A 27,278-nucleotide genomic window follows, 5' to 3' on the forward strand; every position below is an offset into this window, starting at 1 on the left:
AGCAATCCTGAAACTGCTAAACAGGATTTCCGCGCTAGTCTAGCAACTCCACGCCGGTTATCAAGGGCTAATCTGTGACAGCCCTTAAGGGAATGGGAATCACTCTCAATAGTCTGAAACGCTTTCAAATCAATAGTCAGTATGTCGACTATTATGAAAGTATAGAAAAGGTTTTCACAGACACAGTTTGTAGAATAATATCAGGAAGACAACAGTCTGCCGTTGTCAGGATAGGAAAAGATCTTCCCAGGATTTTTCACAAGGAGAATATCGAGTCAGAGACTCTTAATTCAGGAAAAGATTTCAATTGGCTCTTCCAAGCGATTGCCAGTCTAAGGACTACAACAAAATCGATCTCCAATTTGCAAGTGAGATCACAGGAAAATTCGTGAACTTTCCACAGGGAGAATGAGAAAATAATATTTTCAATTAGAGAAGACAGGTTTCTAGGAATTTTAGAAAGGATTCGCGGGTCTGGAAACCCGAGACTGGGACAATCTCGACTCTGAAACTGAGATCCTAATTTGAACAGGGTTTTCCTGAACTTTTCACGGGTCTGAGACTGCAACGGGGTCGATCCCGAGTCTGGAACTGAGATCAGGAAGGATTTTGGAATAGGAAAAACTAGGATAGAGTGAGAGGAAGCTTGTCGCAGTCTGATGACTTCGACCGGGAAGTTCATAAGCTGTACCTGAGAGCTGGAAGGATTTTAGAATAGGAAAAGTTAGGAGAAAGTAAGAGATGGGACGTCACAGTCTAATGACTTCGACAAGGACAAACTCAAGCTGCACCTGAGTTCTCTAGGAAAAATATCTAGGTTTTCCTACTAGAAATTTAAGATAAATACAGGGGCCACTCCACAATATGGAAATTAAGCAAGGAAAATTTACTCAATATGATAATAATTTCTCTACAAGGATATGAATAAATCGAGAAAACTATTTTCAAAAAGGACAGAGATTTCCCTACAAAAATATAAAATTCGATTGAGAAAATTACTCTTCAAATTGAAGACCACCTCACTACAGAGAAGGAAAAACACACGGACTACCAGTCCTGACATACAATTACCTGAATCGACATGGATACTGATATGAAGAATGATGAATCGATTCTCAATCCCCATATATAAATAAAAATTCCCCGAAGGGACAGAGTAGAGACTTATATATCAAGCACTCTAGAATAATCTGCTACAAGAGCCTATTTAAATTTCCCACTAAACTGTTTGTAGCACAAACTTAAGATCCCTCCAGGTTTTCAAACCAAGGATAACTTGCTCACCCCCAGTGATACGAGTTTGGAGAAATAACCAACAAGAAAGGAAATCCCCAAGGAAGATCTATCTTCAAGTTGTCTGGAACTCGTCCTACAATATTCTATTCTAACACACAAAATAGAATAATTCCCCTACTGATAAACTAGTACCGGGAACGCCGTAAGGAGAGGAGATTTGAGACCTGATCACACGCTTGACTACCAAACAACTGCACTATAAAGGAAAAGAGATTACCAACCAATAGGAGTCTTAGGAGACGATCACGCCACCGGCCATGTGACAGGATATGATTTCACTAATGCTGATGCTAATTTCTATAATAAATTAGGCTGGTAAACAATCCTTCTCACCAGAAATTTCATGAAGAACGATACCGACTCATCCCGGTAGTTGCTTATCGCTTCGATGATATGGCTACTGCTGCTGCAATAATAGATACTAGAAGGCTCAAACTAGTAAACAATATCTGGAAACTTCTGGTTCTGATGAATCCGCTGCTCATAATTCACAGGGTTGTTGTCAATGATGATGATTTACACACTCAACTCCAAGCTTAGCAAAGTACATCTGATTGTCGACCCTATTCTTCTACTAAAGTAGAGGAAATTCACTAGATAATAATATACTACTGGAAGACGGTTCTCCATTCGTCACAAAATTCATTTTGTGACAATGCCTCAGAAAACACCTCTTATGATGATGATGCAGTAATGATTTGAGCTTGACGAGAGTGGTTGTATAGGAGTGGCTGCTGCATCAGCTGTGCAAAGTTTAAACGTTTGGTAACAAAATATTTCGTACTAGTGAATCGTGATGTGGTGACTATTTCAGTTGAAGATCCAAAAATGTCTCGTCCTCTTCACTGTAAATCCGTTCGTAATTCAGCTGATTGCATGTGTCGACTGTTGAGCAAATTTCAATATAGGATGTGTGAAAATGACAAGGACGATGTGGACTACAAGAAAAACAAACAAATTTTGGAGATGTGGCAGCTGTTCCCCTACACGTCGTAAAAGTATGGTTAGTGAATTGCCAACAGGAAACAAGGAGGTTAATCTCCAAGAATCGCAGCATTTCTAGAGGTAATTGCAGGAAATCAGAAATCAATGAAGGAGAATATTAAGAAAATGAAGTTAGAGCTTTGAAAATCAAATGAATCATGTCATCAAGCGATTAACGACATAAATAAGAAGTTTGATGAACAAAACAAGCAAATTAGCGCATGCCCCATCAACATCAATGAGCTTTCAACAGAAGTAGCTGGCCTCAGGAGAGAAAATGCAGAACAGAAGGAGCGCCTCGAGGATATGGAGCAAAACTCAAGATCGAACATGCTAGAAATAAATAGTATACCCAAAAAACAGGATGAAGATGTAACAGAAATCATTTATAGAATGAGCAGAGCATTGGGACACAAAATAAAAGCAGATGCAATTGGCATTTGTAACAGACTAAAACAAGGGGATGAAAACCTACCTCCATCAATCATTGTTAAGTTCGTTCGTAGAAAGGACAAACAAGCAATCTATATATATATATATATATATATATATAATATATATATATATATATATATATATATAAGCTGAATAATGCGTTCAGTAAGATTTCTTTTTACAAAAAAGAAATCTCTATTTTACATACACAAAATTTGGAATTTAATAATTTAGACAAGTGAATTTTGAGTACCTCTCGCTTCGATGTTGTAAGCAGGACTGACGCTCAATGCGTGAGAAAGCTGGCTCCAACAGTTCCAGGAGAGTTCCAAGAAGTTGTATAGAAACTGCAGACTGCTGTAGGTTCTCACGATGTAACTCTTCCCTCCCTAAAGAGAACTTCGGGGGTTGGTAGCAAAGTTCTTGAAGAAGGTTGCTGTCCTCTTTTGGAGATTCTTTTGTACACAGTGAAAATCACGCAAAGAACAATCACAATGTACAAAATGGTTGTGAAAACATTGATGTCGGTGGTTCAATATGATATTCGGATAACTGGAGACACTTGAATGTTTTTGAATTGGTTAAAGTTGTCTAAATTTTTCAAATGAATTTGGAAGCCTAGAATTTGATGATCTTGAAGTTTTAATTGGATGTTTTCAAGAAATTTTGGATGTCCTCTCGTTTGGGAAGAGTGGAACAGAGGTTTTCCTCGATAGTAAATTTTTCCTTCAGCTGTATTGATGAAATAAATTCCTTGAAGTGCTGTCACAGTAGTTTCGGTTTTCGTTTCTATGTGGAAGGTCTCCAATTTTGGTAAGACTGCCAAATATTGTTGTATTTCGGGAATCCATTTGATAAGGTTCTCTTCAATTTGGACGGCGGTGAATTTACAGTTGTCAGTGGAACCAGTAGATATGATAGCTGCTTCACATTGCAATTGTTGATGGGAGATGGCTTCGGATGAGCACAGATAGCATTCGTTATCTCCTATCAAGCTCCTACCAGAGCTCTCTCTGGTTATGTCGAGTGAGTAAACGTGTGTCAGTTCGGCTCCGTCTTCTAACAAATATTTCGTAGGGTTATACAGTTCAATTCACTTCAAATTATACATCTAGTTATTCAGTTTCTCGAGCTTAATTCAATAGTGAAATTATATTTTTGATTAACTCACACTCTTTTCATTTATCTTGAAAAAACATTCCCAATTCTTCAGTCCACCTTCTCGCCTGTAAAAGTGTAAATCCACCTAACGGTACACGATGGTTCGACCGAACAGAGGCACACCGAGGAATGAGGTCAATGCTCCGAAGCCAGGGCCAGCTATTTCTGGATCACTGTCTGAAGAGACCCTCCGAATTATTCGACAGCAAATCGAAGAGTCTGTCCATTGTGCTGTATCAATGGCAGTGAAGTCTATCTTTGAGGAACTTCAGGCATTGAAGGAGGAGAACAAACAGCTTCACGATAGAATTCGTGAGCTAGAGGTGTCTTGTCATCTGAAGGTCGACGACCTCGAGCAATATGGGCGCCGACATTCCATACGTATTTTTGGGATCCCGGAGAGCGACAAAGAAGACACGGACCTGCTGGCGCTCGATGTCTTCAACAAGAAGCTGAACGTGCCCGTGACTCTGGCGGATGTAAACCGCTCGCATCGCGTTGGAAGGCGTCAACCACCTCAACAAGGGCAAGCTAAACCCAAGGACCGACCCATCATAGTACGACTCTGCAGCTACCGGACCAGGAAGATGATCTTCGACGCTAAGAGGAAGCTGAAGGGTTCCGGCGTCACCATTCGCGAGGATCTGACTGCGGAGCATCTCAAGATCCTCAACGCTGCGGCCAACCGTCATGGGCATAGGAATGTCTGGTCATCGGACGGGAGGATCAAGATCTCTATCGGCGAGGGAGGATCCAAGAGGGTCCACACAGTCGAGAGGATGACCGACCTTCAAAAAATAAAGGTAAATTGAATCATTACAGGATTCGATGACTAAGGTGCCCTTCACTACGATAATAGGAAATTCGTATTAATACATTTCACAGTAGATATACCTTGGCATTTTTCATGAGTTGGCTTTCTGTTCTATAAATGAATCTTTCCACTGCTATTTATGATTATACATGAGGCAATTATTTCAAACTAAGGAGATCCACATTTGTTAAGGTTCTCTTCAATTTGGACGGCGGTGAATTTACAGTTGTCAGTGGAACCAGTAGATATGATAGCCGCTTCACATTGCAATTGTTGATGGGAGATGGCTTCGGATGAGCACAGATAGCATTCGTTATCTCCTATCAATCTACATTCTTTATACAATCCTTCAATTTTTAAAGTATTAGAATTATCAGAAGATTTCAATAGGAATTCGTTTTGTGGAAGTATTGTTACAAAATTTGATTCTACTTTACTTGATATTGGTGATAACTCAAAAAGATCAAAAGTTACTTCTTCTACAATCGGAAATTTGAGAAAATAAATGATTTCGCTCCTAATTAGCTCACAATCTACATTAATAAATTTTTGTATTTCTAACATCTTATTATACTTAATTTCTAATGGGAATTTCTTGTCATAGAATTTTGAAATTTTCACAAGTTCATTGAACAATTATTCTTTAGTAGACATTATACTAGGGTGCAGAACGCCTACTTTACAGGATGCAATAGAATTTTCAATGTCATGAACTACGTCTAATAAAATATTATAAGCTATAAGTAATTGATTCAAAATATCTTCAATTTTTTCTCATTCTATGAAAATAATCGTTTAAATCATCATTAATTATCAAGAATTTCTCTTTCAATTCATTGAAGTTTCGGTTCACAAATTTAATTGTTTCATTGAATTCTACAATAATGTTTTGACTGATTGAATAATAGTTTGAAATTTGATTGGCTAAGTTATCTTGATTATTATACAGTTCGAGAATCAACTTATTGTATTTTTGTTCGTCATATGCGTCCAAATTACCAGTGATAAATTTCAAAACAGATCCAAGACTATTTATTAAACCTCTTTTATTGCGTTTGACGTTTTCATTGTAAAACAAAATCATTTCCAATTTTTCTTCAATAACAGACTTTGTATGGTTGATGAATTTCAAATAGTTGATTGCATCTCTTAATTTACTACTGTTTTCTGTAACGAAATCGGTTTTTGAACTTATACTAATATTTTTTCAAAAATAGTAATTACAAATCATAATTATGTACAAAAACGTGCGAGTTATATACAAGTTTGGTTTTGCCAAGGTTAATTGGTACAATTCCAGAATTCATAGTAAAATTCTTAATGTCTATTGCTGTTCCTGATCTTGCTGCGTACAGGATGAAGAGGGACCTGGAAAAGGATTGTCATTGTCAATAGTCAGTTGAGTCACTGTCTTAGGTTTTTCAATGTCATTAGTTTTGATGATTTTTCTAGGTCTTTCAATTTTGGAAAGGTGTATTTTAGATTTTGTGTTATGGTGTCTCGGTACGATTTCAGCTGTTCTAAGGTCTCTGTTCACAGATTCGATTTTCTCTTTGTTATATTTGTTTTTTGTCTTACTCTGTTTCTGCATATTTTTAACGTAGATATCGGATGGAATTTCAGGCAATGGTTCTCTATTCTCGTTTACTTTCTAGATAACCTTTTCTTCAATTGCTTGATTCGTTTCTCTAATGTGTTCATAGAGCTTTTTGGTTTTTTCTCTGTGTTGATTGACATAGTCGTTCATCATCTGTTTGCCAATGTCAATGTCAAATAAAGCATTTGCGTTCATGTGTCCGTTCAATTTCAAATGGAGTTAGTTTTGTTACAGAGTGAATACTATTATTGTACGCTAAAATTGCATGTTTCACTTTTCTCTCGATAGAATCGTCTTTGAATTGAGTTTGATTATCAAGGAGTCTAATATGCTCGACAAGGGTTGAATGCAATCTTTCACACATGCAGTTTGACTGGGGATGCTGTGTGCTGATAAAGTGAATCTTTATCTTATGAAGTGCCATCAATTCTTTCACCACATTATCAGTGAACTCTGTGCCATTATCTGAAACTATACTTTCTGGAACACCGTGATGACTGAAGAAATCCAGTAGTTTATCAACTATTTCAATTCCTCAGTAGGAAGTGGATAGGCTTGTGCATAACGTGAAAAAATATCTATTATCGTCAAAAATGTTCTTTTGTCAAAAGTAATGCTATCGATATGAATAGTTTGAAGTGGTTTTGAGGCAGTGGGGGTTAGATTTTCATTTCCAAGTTCAAGGGTACTCTTTCGTATTTTGTTTTCAAGCAAATGTCGCATCAATTGATGAAATTTTGAATTCTGTTTCGAGTATTTGGCCAGTAAAACTTTCTTTCAATTTGCTCATAAGTTTCTTGAATTCCACGATGATTATTCTCTCCGACATGATAGTTATCGATTATCTCTTTTATCTCTTCCTCGTTTGTGACATCAATCAGTTTTTTCGTACAACGTACTAGTTTGAGTTGTGTATTTTTGAAATAAGTTGCAATTACTACAGTGAATCTTTCGTAGAATTCATTTTCAAAGTACAGACAATATTTTACATTCGGAACTAGATATTATTTTTCAAATTCTACTACATCTTTCTCAAAATTACTCTCGGAAATTTCTACAATAATTCGGCACTTGTTTTCAAATAGTTTTTGTATTTTCACTTTTCGTGGATTGTATTTCACTAGATTTAGTAATATTTGATTTTTAGCAAAGTTTACTGGTCCGTCAAGAGTTTGAATTCCAATCATTTCATTACCGTAATAGTCTGAATGCACTGTTTGATCGTCAGAGTCATGTTGTTCTTCTCGAATGTCAAGGTTGTTGTCACGTACATCATTGTCGTCTACATTTCCTATCATAGATTTATCGTCAAGTTCAGAAAAATGCATTTGAATAGCTTCGTTTATTATCTTATCTACTTCTTCACCTGTGTTTTGTCTTGAAGGACCTGGAATAACATCATTATTATTCAATTGGATCCTAGATAGAGCATCAGCGTTCTGATTCAAAATTCCTTTTTTATAACAAATCTCGTAATCGTATTATTCTAGTTTCAATCTCCAGCGGAGAAGTTTGGAATTTGGTTCTTTTATTGAGAATAGCCACTGCAATGGTTTGTGATCAGTATAAATTTTGAATTTTTGGCCGTACAAGTAGGGACGAAAGTATTTGGTTGCCCAAACTATCGCTAATAATTATTTTTCTATTGCCGAATATCTGGTTTCGCTTCCGTTCAGGGTTCTACTAGCATAAGCTACAGGTAAATCAGCACCATTTTTCTTCTGACTCAGGATAGCTCCTACTGATACGTTACTAGCGTCTGTTGTTAATAAAAATTCGGATGAAAAACCAGAATATTGTAAAATTGGGTCATTACACAAAAGGGTTTTGCAATATTCAAAGCATTTCACATAATCTTCATTTTCAACATTAATTTTAATTCCTTTCTTTAGGCGTTTTGTTAGTGGTTTGGTTACATTTGCGAAATTCTTTATGAATCTTCTGTAATAGCCTAACAGTCCTAGAAATCCTTTGATTTCTTTAGTAGTTTTTGGGATAGGAAATTGTTGTATTGCTCTTATCTTTTCTGGGTTTGGTTTAACTCCTTCTGGTGTGACTATGTGTCCTAGATAATCTACTTCTTTTCTTAAAAACTCTGTTTTGTCTGGCTGAATTTTAAAGTTAACATTTCGTAATCTATCAAATACTTCTCTCAATCTTCGGATGTGTTCTTGGAGACTGGTAGAATAGATTATTATATCATCTAAATAGACAAGACATTTTTCGTTCTGAATACCTCTCAAGATATTGTTAAGTACTCTTTGAAATGTAGGTGGGCTGTTTTTTAATCCAAAAGGCATTCTTAGGAATTAATAGTGACATGTATCTTTGGAAAAAGCTGTTTTCTCAATACTATCGGGATGCATTTGAATCTGGTGGAAACCACTTGCCAAATCAAGAGTTGTAAAATATTGACATCTTCCTAATTTATCCAGGATTTCAGCAATATTTGGCAATGGGAATCTATCATCAATAGTTTTTGCATTTACTCCTCTAAAATCTATCACAATTCTGTATTTTTGTCTTCCGGATGCATCACGTTTTTTGGGTATAATCCAAATTGGTGAGTTCCAAGCTGAATGACTGGGTCTGATAATTTTTTGATCTAGCATTTCTTGGATTTGTCTATCAACTTCTGCTTAGTAAACAACAGGATATCGATAATTTCTTGAATAAACTGGGATTTCATCAGTTGTTCTGATAACATGTTTGATCTGATTTGTGAATGTCAATTTATTTCCGTCTACATGAAAAATGTCTTTTATCAGTTCTATTATTGCTTCTTTTTCTTCAGAATTCATGTGTTCAATTCTAATTGTTGAAAGATCTAATCTAGTTTGGTCAACTTCAGAATTATTCAAGTTATTACTGTTTGGAGATAAGGTGGATTTTGAATGAGGGACTAGTTCATAGTTTCCCAAACTTTTAACTTCAAAAGGTCGTGTGATTGTCAATTTTTTATCTTTCGTAAATGAATTTGTAATTAGACAGATTGCTTTATTGTTTTCAACTTTTAGGATAGATTGTGGAATTCCTAGTCCAGAGAGATTTTGGTATTTGAGAAAGCATTCTCTGTTTGACACGTTTTTTATCGGGATTGATATTGTTTTCTGACTACGTGCTTCAATCAAGTTAGTCCACAGTTGACGAGGTTTATTGACTTTAGAAGGTTCATTGTGTTGCAAAGTTGTATTGTAATGCAGTATCGGTACTTGTTTGTTGTTTCCATAGTAAAGTTTGTTACTAATGTAATCCAATCTTACTCTCAATTGCTTCATAGCATCCATTCCTAACAAGAGATCGACATCTTTATGAAAATCAAATTTTCTTCCTAGGAATGGTATTTTAGCACTGAATTTTTCTTTTGATTTACCATGGGCTGTAGTAACTTCAAATGGTGTTGGTTTCAAGGAATCTTTAAAACCTTCATGTGCAATTACCTTTTTTATGGAGGATTGCATACTTCCGGGATCAATCAGTACTCGAAAGTTCATTTGTGGGTCTAGAAAGTAGGAGAGCTTGTTATCTTTTGTTTGCGAATTCATAATTGAGAATTTGTTCCGAGGCTTGTTTCCTCTAAAGAATGATTTTGTTCTGTTTGGTCGGAAGTCATTTGATTATTGTAATGATCATTCAATTCCAAGTTTTCAGGATTGTTCGTGAGATTTCCAGTCATTTCGGGGTAATTGAACGGTTCATTTGAGAAATTGTCGGTCAAGAGTTCGTTTTCGTTAGTATTGAGTAATTCGTCATTGTTTGTAGTGAATTCGGTTGTCAGTTGATTGAGTCTGGGGTTCTTTTTCGGGGGTTCAAGTTCAGTGTTTCTGGTTGAAATACTCATTGGAGATGGTTGCGATTGCATTTGTGGTCTGTGTTGTTGACCGAAAAATAGCCTTTGAAACATTGGTCTCAGTTGGTTCATTGAACTGAAGTTGCGAAATTGTTGATTGCTATTTTGATGTGTAATCATTGGTCTTTGTTGTGATTGGTTTTGGAAGTTCGGATAAGTCTTGTTTTGGGGAAAGTTTTGCATTGGTCTAGTCTGAGGAAAGTATTGGTTTGTTTAGTCAGAGGAAGTTGTTGGAATGGTTGTGAGATTGGTCTCTTATTGAGATTGAAATTATAATTACTATTTCTGTTTTGTACTGCATTTCGTTTGTGATCATACTCAAAGCTTCACTTAGACTTGAAGGGTTTTTTGTTCTCATCAGTGATCCGATCGGTTCATTCAGACCTCTCAAAAATACCCTAAGGGCAAGCTGCTTTGCATATTCGCATAGAATAGTTGAGTTTGCTGCCATCTTCGTAAGGAAATATGCAAGTTGTAAGTTGAGAATCTTTCGAATTCTCTCGTGAAAATGGAAAGGGCTTTCGCTACTTTCTTGTTTCAATTCTGTCATTTCAATATTCAACGTGAAACAATCACGTTTGTCAAGATAGCCGTCTAGAAGTACTCTTCTCACTTCAGGTCAAGCATAACTGTTTCCACTGGTTACAAGTTCTAAAGCTCTACCTTTGAGTCTAGAAATAATAGTGGAAAATAGATATTCATTTTGAAAATCATCGGGATTCGATTGTACAAAGAACTTAGCAACTACTTTATCGCAAATTGATACAAATCTGTTTAATAATGATGGCTCTCCAGAGAATTCTGGTATCATATCCAGGAATTCTTTTCTTAAAACAGGGGTAGCAGCAGAGGGTGCTGTATCTACTGATTGATTAGGCATTCTGAAATATTTAAATGTTTCGAGAATAACTAAACTAAAATATTACAATATTAAAACTTACACTGAAACGAATGCTATGCTCATCTCTTCTGATGTCCTTTCAGCGTTGATGATGCACGTTCGATGAAGAAGATTTGGTGATGATGATATCGAAGTTTGGTATCCACTGCACTTCACAATGTTGGTGTTTCGCAGCTTGATAATTCACCACACTTTTCGAATGTCGCGAATGTGAGGTCCTTATATTACGAACAATCGTTAACAGTTTTAAAACTGAAGATTATGTTCATTATTAATCCCGATCATCCTACCGACTGCGCCAGCTAAATAATGTGTTCAGTAAGATTTCTTTTTTTAAGAGAAGAAATCTTTATTTTACATACACAAAATTTGGGATTTAATAATTTAGAAAAGTGAATTTTGAGTACATCTTGCTTCGATGTTGTAAGCAGGACTGACACTCGATGCGTGAGAAAGCTGGCTCCAACAGTTCCAGGAGAGTTCCAAGAAGTTGTATAGAAACTGCTGACTGCTGTAGGTTCTCACGATGTAACTTATATATATATATATATATATATATATATATATATATATATATATATATAAATGAATTCCTGTTTGTGTGTTTGTTTGTTAGTTTGTAAGTTTGTTCGTTGAAAACTTGAAAACTACTTGACAGAACAGCATGAAACTTTGGGGATATGTGTTGTGTGAATAATGGGGATGGTTTCTGACCAGGGATTTCAATAGGGGGGCTAATAATTATCAATACATTTTACAGACTAATTTTTTTGGATTGTCGGCCATGCGGTTAACAAACAACAGAAAGATATTTCAAGTTCACTAAAAATTGACCCCCTTTTTCCAAGCCTCAATAACTGAGAGCATAGGGCTTCTAAATCTGATGCTGTTGGTTGCAGGTTCATATCCCATCACAGTCAACTTTTTCTTCTCTAGGTTTTCTACGTTATAGAATAATTGATATTCATTCATTATTTCAGGTTGACTTCTATTGAAAGTCAGCACATGTTTCTTGTATGTTCTGTGTTTGGCCTGCGAGAAAGTTGATACGAATGCTATGAAAACATGAGAGTTAGCATCCCATCAACGATGCAACATCCACAGAGGAAATTAGTCTCTTCATGAAAGTAGAAAATTCAATATATATTCATTCATATATTGTAGAGCCATATTTGACCTACATATGCCCAGCTGGCTGTCTGTCGGTAGATCATGAGATATTTTAATATTTCTGAAAACTTAATACCTGCTGAAATAAAAATAGCATATGATTCTTACCAGCTCTTTGAGGAGCTTATGCCAAATTCTGCAGTCTTGCACAACAGCGACACAGCAACATCGATATAAATTCATGGATATGAAGGTGGTTCAGATGGGGCCACCACCGGTCTGCTGTTGGTACACTTCAATAGTGTCGCCTTCCTCCATCTCGAGTGTGAGTGGAGTGTCTCCGTGGCCCCGTCTGAACCACCTTCATATCCACCAACTTATATAGATGTTGTGTCACTGTTGTGCAAGACTAAAGGAACTTTTTTTATTTAATCTCAAGAATATCATGTCACTTCAGGTTTTTCTAAAGTCTACATTCAATAAAAATGACAACACTATTCCTCGAATAGAAATTATATAATACAAAGTGTAGTTGTATCATCATTCCAGGAAGGAACTTTTTTTATTTAATCTCAAGAATATCATGTCACTTCAAGTTTTTCTAAAGTCTACATTCAATAAAAATGACAACACCATTCCTCGAATAGAAATTATATAATACAAAGTGTAGTTGTATCATCATTCCAGCTGACATTACTTTATCTTTAAGTCCTGATGTTGACTACTTCGATACAAAGTTTATTTTTTCATTACATCCGAAGAATATCTGAACGTAGTTTTTCTTAATTTAGTAGTTGACTACTTGGAAACAAAGTTCATCTTTCCATTACATCTGAAGAATTTCTGAACTCAGTTATTATATATATATATATATATATATATATATATATTATATATATATATATATATATATATTAACTTTTAAAAATTCGCGAATTGATGAATATGGTAAATTATCAACTCGGTAAATCTGATTAGCAGTTTCACTTACTTGCTGACATTTTGTCATTATCACCAATGACATCTTCGGAGCGCAGGTAATGCTACATGCTACACTGACTCCTGTTTGTGCTTCGAAATTCTTCCTCGTGGTCGAAGGGAGTACCTCCTCCCCTCTCCTTCTTCCACGCGCTGCTGGGTGAATGGAATTCCCGGAGAGGTGTCTGGCTTCTGTGATGTGTTTGTTGTGTTCAGAATGATTTTCCAAAGAGAAGAGATATTTGTACTGTCATCTCTTCTGTTAAGGCTACTTTTTTTCTCTATCATCAGAGCCTCTCGTACAATCCTAACCAAAAAATCTTGAATATTGGCTATTTGTTCAGAATTATTGAAGTTTATTTTGTGCCCTGTGTTCTTTTCATGGTTGTAAAGAGCTGAGGTTGATTGTTTGTTTCCAATGCTCAGTTTGTGTTCCTCCATCCTGGCTGGAATTCATGAGGAAATAATATCCTCTATTGAACAAATTCTTAAAGAATTGGAACACATTGAAGCAGAGGAAATCAGAGAAAAAATCTTTCATATTCTGAAAAAATTAAATCCCCCCTGGCTCAATTTACCGAAAGAAGAAATTACAGCATTGGAAACCCTTTCTAGAAATCCCTCCATAGTAATCTTACCAGCTGACAAAGGTAACTCTACAGTAGTTATGGACAAAACCGTATACAGAGAAAAACTAGAGAATATCCTCAAAGATGCAGCCTACAAATCAGTCCAACGAGACCCCACAGCCTACCTTGAGAAAATCACAAAGTCAAAAATCAAACAATCTGACATCGACCCAGATACCAAACTTAGATAAATTCCCAGAGAGAAATCCAGTAGATGCCCGAAAATTTATGGCCTTCCGAAAATACACAAGCTGGATACCAGTCACCACTCAGAACAATTGTGAGTGCTATTAACTCACCTACCCACAAACTTGAACGATCCATAGCCAACCTCATTCGACCAGTCATAGAAGAATCACAATCATATGTAAGAAACTCCAATGATCTTATCAACCAAATAAAAGATATATCCCTGAGCTCGTGGGTCATACAAGCAAGTTTGGACATAATTTCCATGTACCCCAACATCCCTGTTGATGAAGCCCTAATCATCATGAATCAAAATGCACAATTTTCTGAATCAATCATTGACCTGACAAGTAACTGCCTGAAAAATACATATTCCACTCACAATAACCAATACTACAGACAAATTATTTCAAGCTTTCTTTAGACCAAGCAATTTTACTCTGCAGAGCAACAGAGCAAACGAACGCAGAGTTCGTGTTCTCACCAAAAAACATCTGTGGGACAACAGAGCGTTTTTCGCTCTGTTCTCATTTGCAAACTTTCAATTATTACATTTATTTTTCATTTTTAAACAAACACAATCCAAATTATTAATTCAAGGCACTGAATCCGAATCTGGAATGAAAATTCTGCTATCACAATTTTTAAGTTTAGGTTTATAAATGAGAGATCTTATTTTATTACCTGCGAGACTTCTGTGATGAAAAAGTGTTAAGAATGCTATTCTATGCATTGGTACAGTCGAATTTGCAATATGGCATAACATGCTGGGGTGAAACCTTTAAAACATTGATAAAACCAATAAGAACTACCTACTCAAAATCACTTTATAAGAATAGTTCTGAAGAAACCAAGGCGTGAAAGCTCTTCTCCACTTTATGAAACAATTAATGTCTTGCCAGTTCATAATCTTTTTGTATTCAGGGTGTTAAAACTATTCTCCATCTTCAAACAATCTCTTCTATGATTTTTGATTTTTAATTGTCATGTTCTCTGCGCGGTAGTCATTAGTTTGTATCTTTGCCGCTGGAGCACTAGTGGTCCACTGCCGACCTGATACTAGGCATTTCCTTGCATATTATACTTATCTTTGTTTTAGTTTTTGGATATATTCTGAAGCCTTTGTCATTTTATTATTGTATTTGTCAATTTGTTGTTTGGCTTCCAGATATTTTTGCATCTTTTTAAACATCAATTTTATTGGTGATTTCATGATCGAGGTAGCACTTGCATGCAACCCGATTCTTTCTTCTTGTTCATAGTTTTCAATGTCTGGCAGCAACTTTTTGTGCGTCTCCAAATACTCGGCTTTATTCATGAAATTAGTTTTCACCTCACCCTGTTTTGCTTGTTCTATTTTGTTGGAGACATTTTTTCGGTTCTTTAGAGCCATCAACTTTGAAATTCGGATAAGTAGTTCATTTACTATCTCAATTCTAACTTTTTAAAGTGAACTCTTGCTTGTGTGTGTACACTTCCTTGTACAATTTGTAAGTTACAACTTGAACTCTCATCTCTCATGAAAATAATTTTCACCTCGCCCTGTCTGTTTATTTTGATTATTGGATAATCTCGACTTGCTCTGTGAACTATTATAAGTTTTTCAAGATCTGAACACTGGTTTCAGTTTTGCATAATTTTTTTCATTCCACTACAGCATTCTCAAAATGGCCGCTTGTGTGCGTCACTGCATCTTTCTACAAGTTTAAAATTGTTTTACATGTTGTGAACTCTTGTTTTACATTGAGTGCTAACTTTGTTAGTAATTCTTTATTTGCAGCTTTGGGACTGGAAGTTTTTACCCATCATTCATTCTATTGATAATTATCGTGATATATTGCCAATCTCACTGATTAGTGTGACTCTCAATTATTTTGAATTGCATTACAAGTATTGCAACTGATATTTTTTCCAAAACTTGGGAAATATTTCCTCTGAAACATTGATTGAAAACTCTTCCTCTTCAACTGGCTGCTGTTTCATCGGCATTCCAAACAAGTTGGAATCTTGTTTCTCTCCTGATGTGTCCATTTGAGCTATAGGAAGCTCACGCTGTCTTTGAAGGCCCTAGACCATACCGGGACCTTGACTCTGGCCTATTTTAGCTAAATTGGAAGCTCACGCTGTCTTTGAAGGCCCTAGACCAAACCGGGACCTTGGCTCTTGCATTATGTTCCACAGCTAAGTATTTTGTATCACCTACTTTGTATTTCAATACTGCCCTAATCTATTGTTTTTGTCTTTCAGGTTAGGAATTCATTTATTTTGTGGTGAACTTTACTTTATTATGAGTTATATTTGCTTAGCCAAATTGCTCTTGAGAATTGTTTGTCAGTTTTGTAAGCAATTCATGAATGTTCTGTGAACATTGCAGTTATCAATCCTATTTAATTCTTTATTTTTATTCTTGTTTGATTATTGCTAAAGCTGTAGTTTTTGCATTTTGCAATTAGGCTATTCCAGTATAGACTACTGTTATTCATATATAACCTTATGGTTAATTTCAACTTACCTGTTTCTTTTTGTTGGTATCGAACTAATTCAAATTTTGAAGCCTTGCAATTCAACATATTTACATTTCAATTTTCCCATGTGTCATTTGTTATTAAAAATGACAATTGTAGGTTTAAATTGAAAACTTCTTATTATAGACTCTGGTATTGTATGAACGTTTTGTTCAGTAACTATATTTCATTATTCCATTTTGGTAACCAGATAGATTATTTTCTATGTGCATTGCTGTTATATTCATAACTATTCACTGTCACTCTTTGATAATTAATTTGTGTGGGATGTTTGCATAATGGCAACATCATTACCTGATTATCTTTGGTTATAATTTACTATTTCAAATTGTTACATTGCAATCAGTTCTTGCATTCAGATTACTGTACTGTTTTACTTGTTCTGTTCTTTACTAGAATCATCAATGCTGTTTTCAAGTTTTTCATGTTTTTTGATTTGTGATAAGTTTCAACTTTAATCTTTTTCTAAACTTAATCCTAATTTTGTTCATAACAAAGTTAAATTCTATTTCAATTTTATATTTTCGACCAGTCACCCTGAGGGGTCATTTCATGTATTCAAAGCTACAGAATATTTTTCTATTTCAAATCATTTTGTTGGCATCATATTTTTCTTATGTCAACTAGGATCAACTACATTTGTATTCTTGCTCATGTGATTTAATAGTTTGTGATTCATACTATTGATGTCAGTTATTTTACTGGTTTCACTTTTGGTATATTCTTTAATGCTGACTGAAGTTTGTCTTTTACTAACCGACTTTTTCATTTGGCATTTCACCTTAGCCTACATTTTGTTGATTAGTTTTAATACTGAGTTGCCTAAAACTGTTTTGCATTTATTCCAGTGCACAGGTTTTTGAACGCACAACAGTTCTTGCATTCATGTGGAATTTCAGTCAGGTGTCAAATCAGTCAAGACACATTGTTTCTCTTTTTCCAGAATTTGATTCATTCTCTCCTATTTATACAGTCCACTCTTTTCCAAGACTAAATTTCACACAGGGTTCTGCGATTATTCTATGAAAAAAGTGGAAATACGGGTACAGATAACTTGATTTATAATACTAGACGAGCAGTTTCAATTTTTTTCAGATCTCTAAAAGTTAGTACAATGATTTTCAAAAATTCTTTAAATTACTTGGGTACACAATATTTTGATAAATTGTCAATAGATATCAGGAAATTTAATAATAAAAATAAATTTTTAAAGCATGGCTATGGGTCCAAACGGATGTTGATGTTCTAAGAATTAACCCGGTTTGAAATTTTTTGTTTTACTGTTTATTTAGAGTTGATTATGTTGATTAGAAATTCATGAATCCAGTTAAGTTTCAGTTTGGGTATTGTTTTCGTGTGCTGCTTCGTTTTTTTTGTTAATTGTATGTTTGTATATCATTGTGCTGTACGGAGATCTACTCATGTATGTTATCTTGTTATATTTGATTTTCTGCTCCTTGCTGGTTATCTTGGCTTGTTGGAAATAGTGATTGAAGTTTACAGGATGCTACGGACGTCGTGCGCTGAGATGTCTGTAAAGTGATGAACTGAGCTCCAAAAAAAAAATAATCTATGACTTAACAATTAAGTAATTACAATTAAATACATTACTAACAATGACCACAAAACTTGTCAAAGTGGTCATATAATTTCCAAAACTTAGAATGGATGTCAAATGAAATTTATGATGGAAATAAAATTATTTATCTTTTTTGAAAACGTCTGTTCAGATACGCTGATGTCAGTGTGACCATCCTTATTGTTCAAGCCGGCGACAGAGACCTTTTTAAGGTTGGAATGTTAAACTTCTGTGAAACTACTGCTTCGCTGATGTCTTTGCATTTTAGCTTGTCTTGAATTATCTTCATGACAAAAATTTATATATTTTTTTATGAGTTCTAAATGATCAAGTACCTATTGGAGATTAATAAGTAGATTCGTATCCTTCTGAAGGTAGAAATCCATCTGCTTTGTCTCAGTTAACAGGATAATATTCAGTTGATACTATAACAAAGTAGACACCCCAACTAAAATGAACACATTGAACACTTTTTGCATACGGTAGTATTACTTACACAATTCCCCCAGCACTGTTATCGATCGTGGTAGTGAACTCTGATCGAACTAGGTAAGATACTCCAGTCTCTCTACTGATAGCAGAAAATTGGAAAATTGGTTTATCGAGATGGTGTGGAAAATTCCCCCTGAAAACAAGATAGAATTGGTTATCAGTATCATAGGATTTTGAATTGAAATTGAATAATACTTAGATGTATAATTATAGAAATCCATATATCATGTTTTAAATTTCATTCAAATATTGAGTTTTTATTTCCAGTGTGAGTAATGTTTAACATATTACATTTACTCAACTCTGAGTGCAAATATTATTTGGAATTCTTTTCTTTGTTCAATTTTTCACCATCATGTCCAAAATCCAATATTGACATAATACTATGGTCGATAATCGTGTAATAATAATATGTTATGAATGTGGAAGGTGATTGACGAAGGATGGTATTTGTATGAGACTATTCTTTTATCTCAGTGACCCAAAAATGTTCCTTTGATCATGTTTGAAAATCTCTTACAGTCTGGCCTTTGTAGAATTTCCTACAATCACTGCTATGGATTTTGTATGATCATGTTTTTTGTGTCTATATTACATTGATAATAATTCATCTTTGCAAGTTTTTGTATCATAGTGAATACATTATTCCGAGATCTTGAATATTTCAATTTGGACATGATAGTTTGAACGAAAATGTTGAGGTCAACACAAAAAAGAATTCCAAATATCATTATTTGCACTCAAAATTCAATATAGGTCGTATAATCTTAAACATAACATATATGTTTAAATTATAACCTATTATTCGATTCAAAGAGAATTCAATATCTGAAGAATATGAAAAAAATCTGGTGTGGCGCACTCACACAACTTACCTTGCCGTTATGAAAATTGATCACCTGACGCTAGTGTTCCCGCGCATCTCAAGTCTACTATTCAAAGATTTGAGCCAGCTGGTTACAGGGCAATAACGCTGGAGACACACATGAGGTCTGCTATCTCTTCATAGTGAATGATTTAATAGAATGAACAATAATTTGCAATTGAATAATCACATTTTCTCGAATTTAAAGCTAATTTTCAATTTTAGGTGAAAATGTTACAGAATTGTAGAGATTTTCATGCTCAATCTACTCCACTTGATTTTTCTGTTTCAATTGTATCTGGAGCCTGATAATTGGGAATCTATCTGCATTGATGGGGCGGAGCTCCTGAAATTTTTACAGATATGGGACTTGTGGCAGATGATAGAGCTTATCGATGACTATTTTAGGTATGAATTTGATCAAAATCGTTAGAGCCGTTTCCGAGAAAATCACGAAAAACCCTGTTTTGACAACATTTTCGCCATTTCAGCCGCCATCTTGAATTGCATTTGATCGAAATTGTTCGTGTCGGATCCTTATAGTGAAAGGACCTTAAGTTCCAAATTTCAAGTCATTCCGTTGATTGGGAGATGAGATATCGTGTACACAGACGCACATACACTCATACACACACACACACACACACACACACACACACACACACACACACACACACACACACACACACACACACACACACACACACATACAGACCAATACCCAAAGACAAGTTTTTTGGACTCAGGGGACATTGAAACGTATAGAAATTTGAAAATTGGGGTACCTTAGTTTTTTTCGGAAAGCAATACTTTCCTTACCTATGGTAATAGGGCAAGGAAAGTAAAAGACAGCTGACAAAAGCATTTAAAGTTACAGTTACAATTAGGCTCAACTCAAACTTACGCGACTCAGGTCGAGAAGAGACTCGACTCTAGTCAAGGGCATGTGTTTTCAAATGGTGACACTCAGACCAGTCGATTCTAGTCTCTGCGACGTCACCATTTGAAAGCACATGCTCTCGACTGGAGTCGAGTCTCTTCTCGACCTGAGTCCGTAAGTGTGAGTTGGGTCTTACAGTCCGTGAGATATCACTTCAAATACAGATTCTCTTTCACCAATATAAATAGAATTACAAGCAATTTATTGAATATTTACACTTTTTGCCAACATCTTTTTTCATGATGACAAATATTTTCAAGATTGCCATCACGGATATTCTATTCCAACACATGATAGCGAAGAGATTGTACCTTCAAGGATTGATTGAGATACACGGTTTTCCAATTTATTGTCAGGTTTGGCATAGGCCTAATAAGGAAGGAAAAACGTGATTTCGGCAGTAAACCCTACTTTTCTCACTTTTCCAATGACGCTCCAGCCGTGGTAAATGAACTTCCAGCCCTCAACTAGGTCATTTTGGGAATATTTTACAAAACAGTCTCAGTAATAGTAGGTTATGTCCACTGTGATTACATCTACAGAGTGGAAACTGAAATTTTGTCCCCAAAGAATGTAATCTATGTTTCAAGTTTTTGAAAGTATATTAATCATGAAAAGAGTAATTATTGAAATAATATTTATCTCTACAATATTATATTTTTGTTAGTTATGAACAGTTTGGTGATATAATCGATTTGATATCTCTCACTATAACTGAAAAGCAATCGATATAAGAAAATTTGTCAGTTATGACCGCCATCTCGATTTTATCAATTATGAGAAATATTTTCTTTGCTTTCTTATCAATATTCTTATTTTGCTGGTTGACAGAAAGGAAGAGATTGAAGAATCAACGGAGAGAGACCTTTTGCAAGTAGTCTTCATCATGAAATAAATGGTAGGAAGATCGAATTTATAGTTCAGTTTTAATGATAGTTAAGGCCATTCCACACAGCACGTGGCGTGCGTGGCTGGACGCACGCTAGCTACTTTTCAAAACATCGCTTCCCAGCTAATCAAATGAAGCAATTCACATAGCAGCCACGGCCACGCGGCAACGCTTGCTATACTAGCCACGCGTGGCTACCGTTCGCTCTCTGAGCGATCTTTTCAAACGTGTCTGGCCACGTTTTGGTCCGAGCATGCGCAGAACGTATACTAGACGTATACTATCGTATAGAACGTATACTATATTTGTCAGCCTCAAGGTCACGCATTAAATGATGGAATTCGCCATAGGTCTTCCTTTTTTTATTGATTGGATGTACCCACTGGTCCCGTGCTGTCACCGAATACAATAAAACCAGCTCATTATCACTACTACTGCTGCTGCTGGAGTCATCAAACCAAGGTAAGCCACAAGAAAATCCAGATTCACACCACGGGACCGTCGGAGTTGACATCTTCCTGCATACTGACGGGAAACGTGGCCGGTATAGCATCGCAACAGTCATGGCGGTGTGAATTGGCATGTGGCGTGCGTCCAGCCACGCACGCCACGTGCTGTGTGGAATGGCCTTTACTTGACTCATCGGCTAGAATGTCATCATGGAAAAAATCATAGCGCCAGAACAAAAAATGATAAAAACTTGAAATAAACAATACATTTCATTACAAAGAACTTCTGTTCGGCACTTTATATTCAAAAATCGTCATTGAAAGTAGTTATTCAGGAAAAATACTTTTGAAAAATGGAATGTTTTTCAAAAAGTGCATTTTTGTTGGTTAAAATCATGTTTGAGGTGGAAATGTGTTATGAACAAACTTTGAAGAATAGTTCATTGTAATTCGATTCGCGTTCTCTTTAGGTCTCTATCATGGATGGTAATCATTCTATGACCGTTTTAATGAACGCTGGGTTGGCCATTTTGAATCGGCCATTACGCGGCCCAGTCGCGACCCCCAAATGCGCATCAAGTGGTTCGGATATCCTGAGGTAACCTAGAATCAGAATATTTCGGTCTGTAACGTTACACAATTTGGCAACCCTGATTTCTTCATATTTAGAGTCAAGTATCAACTCATTCATACATACGGTACTAAAGATGTGCGCTTAAAGATGTTTCAGTATGTTATCTTGGATGACTAAGAATCATGAGCTCCAAGTAACCAAGTATAATGCGAGATATCTATATTTATCCTTATATTAATGGGAATTATAAATGTATCTCAGGTCAAGACGATCAGTGTTGAACTCACTTATCATCCATGAATTTCTCCTTTAGATCATTGGAGGGAAGAATCACAAGACCCTCTGGAAAAAATAAAAACACATGAGATCAATCATAAAGCATCAATTCTTGTTAGAATATTGTGCAGATATGGGTAAATTAATTTATAAGTCTCAGATTCTCTTTTTGATAGGTTATCTTACCAAATTTAACTTGTACAAATACTGGTTTGTTGTTTTTGGAAGTCTTTTTCTCGTTTTTAGAAGTCTTTTTCTCGTTTTTAGAAGTCTTTTTCTCGAAATATGAGGTAATTTCAATGAGATGTCTCTGATCCTTGTAATCCTCATAAATTTTCACTCCATTTTGATAAAAGATCACTTCTATTTTTTTATCTGGTTTCAACTTCATTCGAGTCTGTACTCTGTAGAGAGTTGCTGTTCCCTGTGGAAGTACCTGTGGAAGTACCAGAAAGGTTTCAATTTCTCATATTCAAGTGCGGAATCCTCAAATTTGATTACACATTACAGCAACCTTTGATATTATTCGGAGTTACCCAAGATACTCATAGTAATTCAAGCCTTAATTGTCCAAAACTATCACTGGAAATGCAATGGTATTCAAAGCTGTAAAGACAAAGTGCTGCTTGCACAAAAGCCGGTTGAATTTCAATCATGATTAATTCCACATCAAGAACCAATCGGAGAAGCCATCTAATCAAAAAGACCTTCTCTGATTGGCTCTCGTGAAACCGAGCCTCAAATGTGCATCATTATTGACCAAAGGCTCATTCATTGTCATGGTTCACGTTATAATGGCGGTGGAGAAAGATAAAAGAACAATGATGCCAATATTATCTGCCTTGCCACCACCATCTATACAGGATAGCTGGCTGATACCAGTATAACTGATGTAATATTAACTATCCACTCTTGTTCAATATAATGAACTATAATTTATATGAGTAGTGTAAAAGGTTCATTCTGGAACATCAAATCAAGAGTACTTCATCTGAAAGAACAATCGATCAACTAGAAGCTATTATGATTCGAATGTGGGTAAGTAGCTATGAAATGTGTGCTCTGGGACAACATGTCCCAGACTTCCCCACCTAACCTAACCTGACTAAATTAAAAAATTCAACCTAACCTAACCCAAACTAACAAACTTAACCTAACCTTAAGGTCAAAAGTCAAGGTCAAGGTCAGGATCAATGTCAAGGTCAAGGTCAATGTCAAGGTCAAAGTCAAATTCAAATCATCAAAAACTTCTTTGGGAAAAAATTTTTAATAGAAAATTAATAAAAATAAATCAGAAGGTCTCCCACTCACTCTGGAGTGTATAATATAGTGTTCACAACAGTCGAGGGACCATCAGTGTTCAGTTAAGAGCCATACAGGACACATCTCACACATTCAGCTTCCTAGAACCTGGTGTTTCAGCAAGACTTTGTGAAAAAGTATCCTAGGACACACAGCTGCCGTTTTGATCTTTAATAAAATAGCATATGTTCAATAAAATTAGCAATAAATTGCTGATTCTTATTCCTCAAATCCTCTTCACCCACATTTAGTAATGTAAGAAGAAGTGATCATTCTATAAAATATACAAGGATCTTGAATATCCAAACAGTTATTAGATATCCTCTGGGTAGCATGTATGCTTTCAAGAGTCTCAGATATGAATCCTAGAATGTGAACAAACCATTGTATAACGAGGATATTTTTTCCTAGTTATATTTAACATAATAGAATTTCATAGTATTCAGTCAGTGTTCAGTTACTGTTCAGTCAGTGTTCAGTTACTGTTCAGTCACTGTTCAGTTACTGTTCAGTTACTGTTCAGTTACAGTTCAGTCACTGTTCAGTCACATGACCAATGGCCATGCCCACCAGCATTAGGGGCATCAATGGGGGGGACGCATCACTCCAGCTCAAGATGGTCATGCAGGACCTGTCACTCTACACGGTCATGGAGACCTTTATCACACCAGATTAATATGTCCATGGGAGACTGTAGATCAACATTGCCATGTTGCTCTAGATCAAAATGGCATTGAAGATAGATATTTTCAACTACTCCCACTCCACCTCCTTCGTGTTTAGACGAAGGTGGCCTGTGGAGTTACTGATTGAATGCTCACGGATATCAATACATGTTCATGGAAATCAATAAAAGTTCATGGACATAACGGTAAATACAGTCAATTAACTTCTACTGTACTGAGCATACAGTTGTGATATCAATAGGTGCTCATGGATATCAATAGAAATAATGATAAATACAGTCAATGAAGATCTATTGATATCAATGAACTCTTAGTAATATCAATAAATGTAAATGGGTATCATTAGAAGTGAATACAAACAAATAGACATCATGGCAAATACAATCAATGAGCATGTATTGATTATATTGAATCTTCATCGATATTAATAAGAACCAGTTTCTGAGCTTCCAAAATGATACTACCCATGTCAACACAAAATGTAAAAATCACGTTTTTTCACGTGAATAAAAAGTGAAAATGTGAAAAGTGGAAATCAAACATTTTTTCAACTTTCAATTCTGGCTTTCTGACCAACAGTTCGGATGTAAAATCAAATTTCAACCCATTTCTAACTCTTGCAAAATCGTCTACAACACAATGTTTTTGAGATAAAAAAATTTCATGCCAATTACATTTTTGATGAGAAATTTCTTGAGTTTTCAAAAAAGTCTCACTTTAGGCTTTCTGTTGATTAATTCAGGTGCAAAAGTGAATTTCCAGCACTTCTTGTCTCTTGCAAAAATCGACTACAATGCACCGTTAACGATATGTAGACCTTTTGCTGTAATTTTAGATGCAGTTCAAAACTTAATCATTTTGGCAGATTTTCAATTTTCAAGAACAGTGTATTTTTGAAGACTGATTCGAGTGTGGAAGTGAATTTCCAGCACTACTTGTCTCCAGGAAAAATCGTCTACAATGCAAGGTTAACGATACATAGACCTTTTGCAGTAATTTTAAATGCAGTTAAAAACTGAATAATTTTGGCAGATTTTCAATTTTCCCGAAACAATGAATTTTTGATGACTGATTCGGGTGAAGAGGTGAATTTCTTGCACTTTCTGTCTCTTGCAAAAATTGTCTACAATGCATTGTTAACGTCCAGTTAAATGAGACGATTGGCAGCCCATCATGAGTCACGTCTTCATCAACACGACAAAACCGAAGTCATCCAACTCCTAGACAGCACTGAACTTACAAGGAGGTTGAAGAGAACAAAGCCCTTCGAGTTGGTGTAGTGCTAGTGAAGTGAAAAAAGTATAAATTAAATAAATGTGTAGCGAAAGAATTTAAAGTAGAAGAATTATAGATTAGAACTGTAGGCTTCACTGGAAGACTTTAGCAATAAAATTTAATATTCAAGGATAAGAAATAAGAGAACAAAATTAATGGTTAGTCCTAGTGACTAGTTTTAATGGAAGTAATAATAAAAAAAAAAAAACATCAATGCCGGTTCATTATCATTAACCACTAATCCGCACACACAGCACTTGTATTCAACACCATCATCCGCCATTTTCCCAATCATTCAATAGGATACCACCCATTTGGTTCTCAGTCCTGTCTGAACCAAGTTTGCAGGAGCAAAAGCCTGGTGCGGCAGGCTTTATTTGGACTTTTTCAACAAGCAAGTGATTCATTTATTTATATTGATAGCTTTATTTCTTATTCCAATTTGGAAAAAACTATAGTTGTAGTCCTCTCATTCTAGCAATATATATTTCATATAATAAGAAAGAGTGAGACTGCGTTTTTTCAATTTTTGAGTCAAGAAATATTGTTTGAAATATGTTCAATTATGAGTAAACTTTTGTTCCATCTCTGATTGGAGCTGTGGTGATGAAATTTTCCAACACAAAAGAAAAAGATATGGAAACAGTAATCAAAGACTGGCTGAAGTCTTCAAAAACTCGGTTTAAGTAAGTCTCAATTTTGATTATTTCAAAACAGAATATGAAGTCGAACAATTTTTCTCTATGGGTGATGCCCACATGAGCTCTAGGCTTGTGCTAATCATTATTAGTTAGTAACTTTACAGAGTGAGTCGAATGTATGGGTACCTTTCAATAAATTAGAGACTGTTGCAGATATAATACTGTACCTTCAGGATATGTTACTGGTCAAATACTCTAACTTTTGACATACAACTGAATTTCAACCCCTTCATTAGGGGTTGACTAGGTTCAGAATGTGTAATATGGTGACTCAAGAGCTGTAACTCGAATATTTTTAATGTAAACGCCCATGTGTGGTACATTATTTTGAAGGGCTTTAAGAAAATGACACCAATAAAAATGTACTATGAAATTTGTATTCAAAACGGTGGCTGATTGAAGTTATAGTTTGTAAAGAAATGAGGGGTTGTAACTCAAATATTTTTAAGTGACATCAAAAAAAATCTTCTATGATACTAGAAGATTTTTATTGATGTCATCTCTCTCATTTTGAAAAGGCTTTTAAGATGATGTATCACACAATGGGTATTTACATTCAAAATATTTGAGTTACAACCCCCAAGTGATGCTTGGTTGGAGGGTTGATGACTGTGATGTTTTGAGAATAAATTCAATTTTAATATAAATTATTGTTGTTTCTTCACTTTATTTAAGCAAGAATCTCCCTATTGGCCATCCAGACATTTATGGTTTTTTCCCAATGGGTGATGCAAAGCTAATACTAGCAAATGGCTGATACAAAGTCCAACAGCTGAAAAAA

General features: G+C 35.4%; 1 protein-coding gene across 1 annotated transcript in view; it reads right to left on the minus strand.

Annotated features, from left to right (window-relative positions):
- Positions 1 to 27,278, minus strand: part of LOC111055472 — a 215,978-nt gene that overhangs the window by 109,114 nt on the left and 79,586 nt on the right. Inside the window, exons 6-8 of the mRNA XM_039440765.1 lie at positions 22,720 to 22,969; positions 22,545 to 22,599; positions 18,545 to 18,673 (exon numbers count right to left, since the gene is read on the minus strand). Coding sequence (XP_039296699.1) covers positions 18,545 to 18,673; positions 22,545 to 22,599; positions 22,720 to 22,969 — 434 coding nt within the window. The remainder of the gene's footprint in view (positions 1 to 18,544; positions 18,674 to 22,544; positions 22,600 to 22,719; positions 22,970 to 27,278) is intronic.

The sequence above is a fragment of the Nilaparvata lugens genome, chromosome 14 (assembly GCF_014356525.2).
Source record: "Nilaparvata lugens isolate BPH chromosome 14, ASM1435652v1, whole genome shotgun sequence".
Classification (NCBI taxonomy): Eukaryota; Metazoa; Arthropoda; class Insecta; order Hemiptera; family Delphacidae; genus Nilaparvata; species Nilaparvata lugens.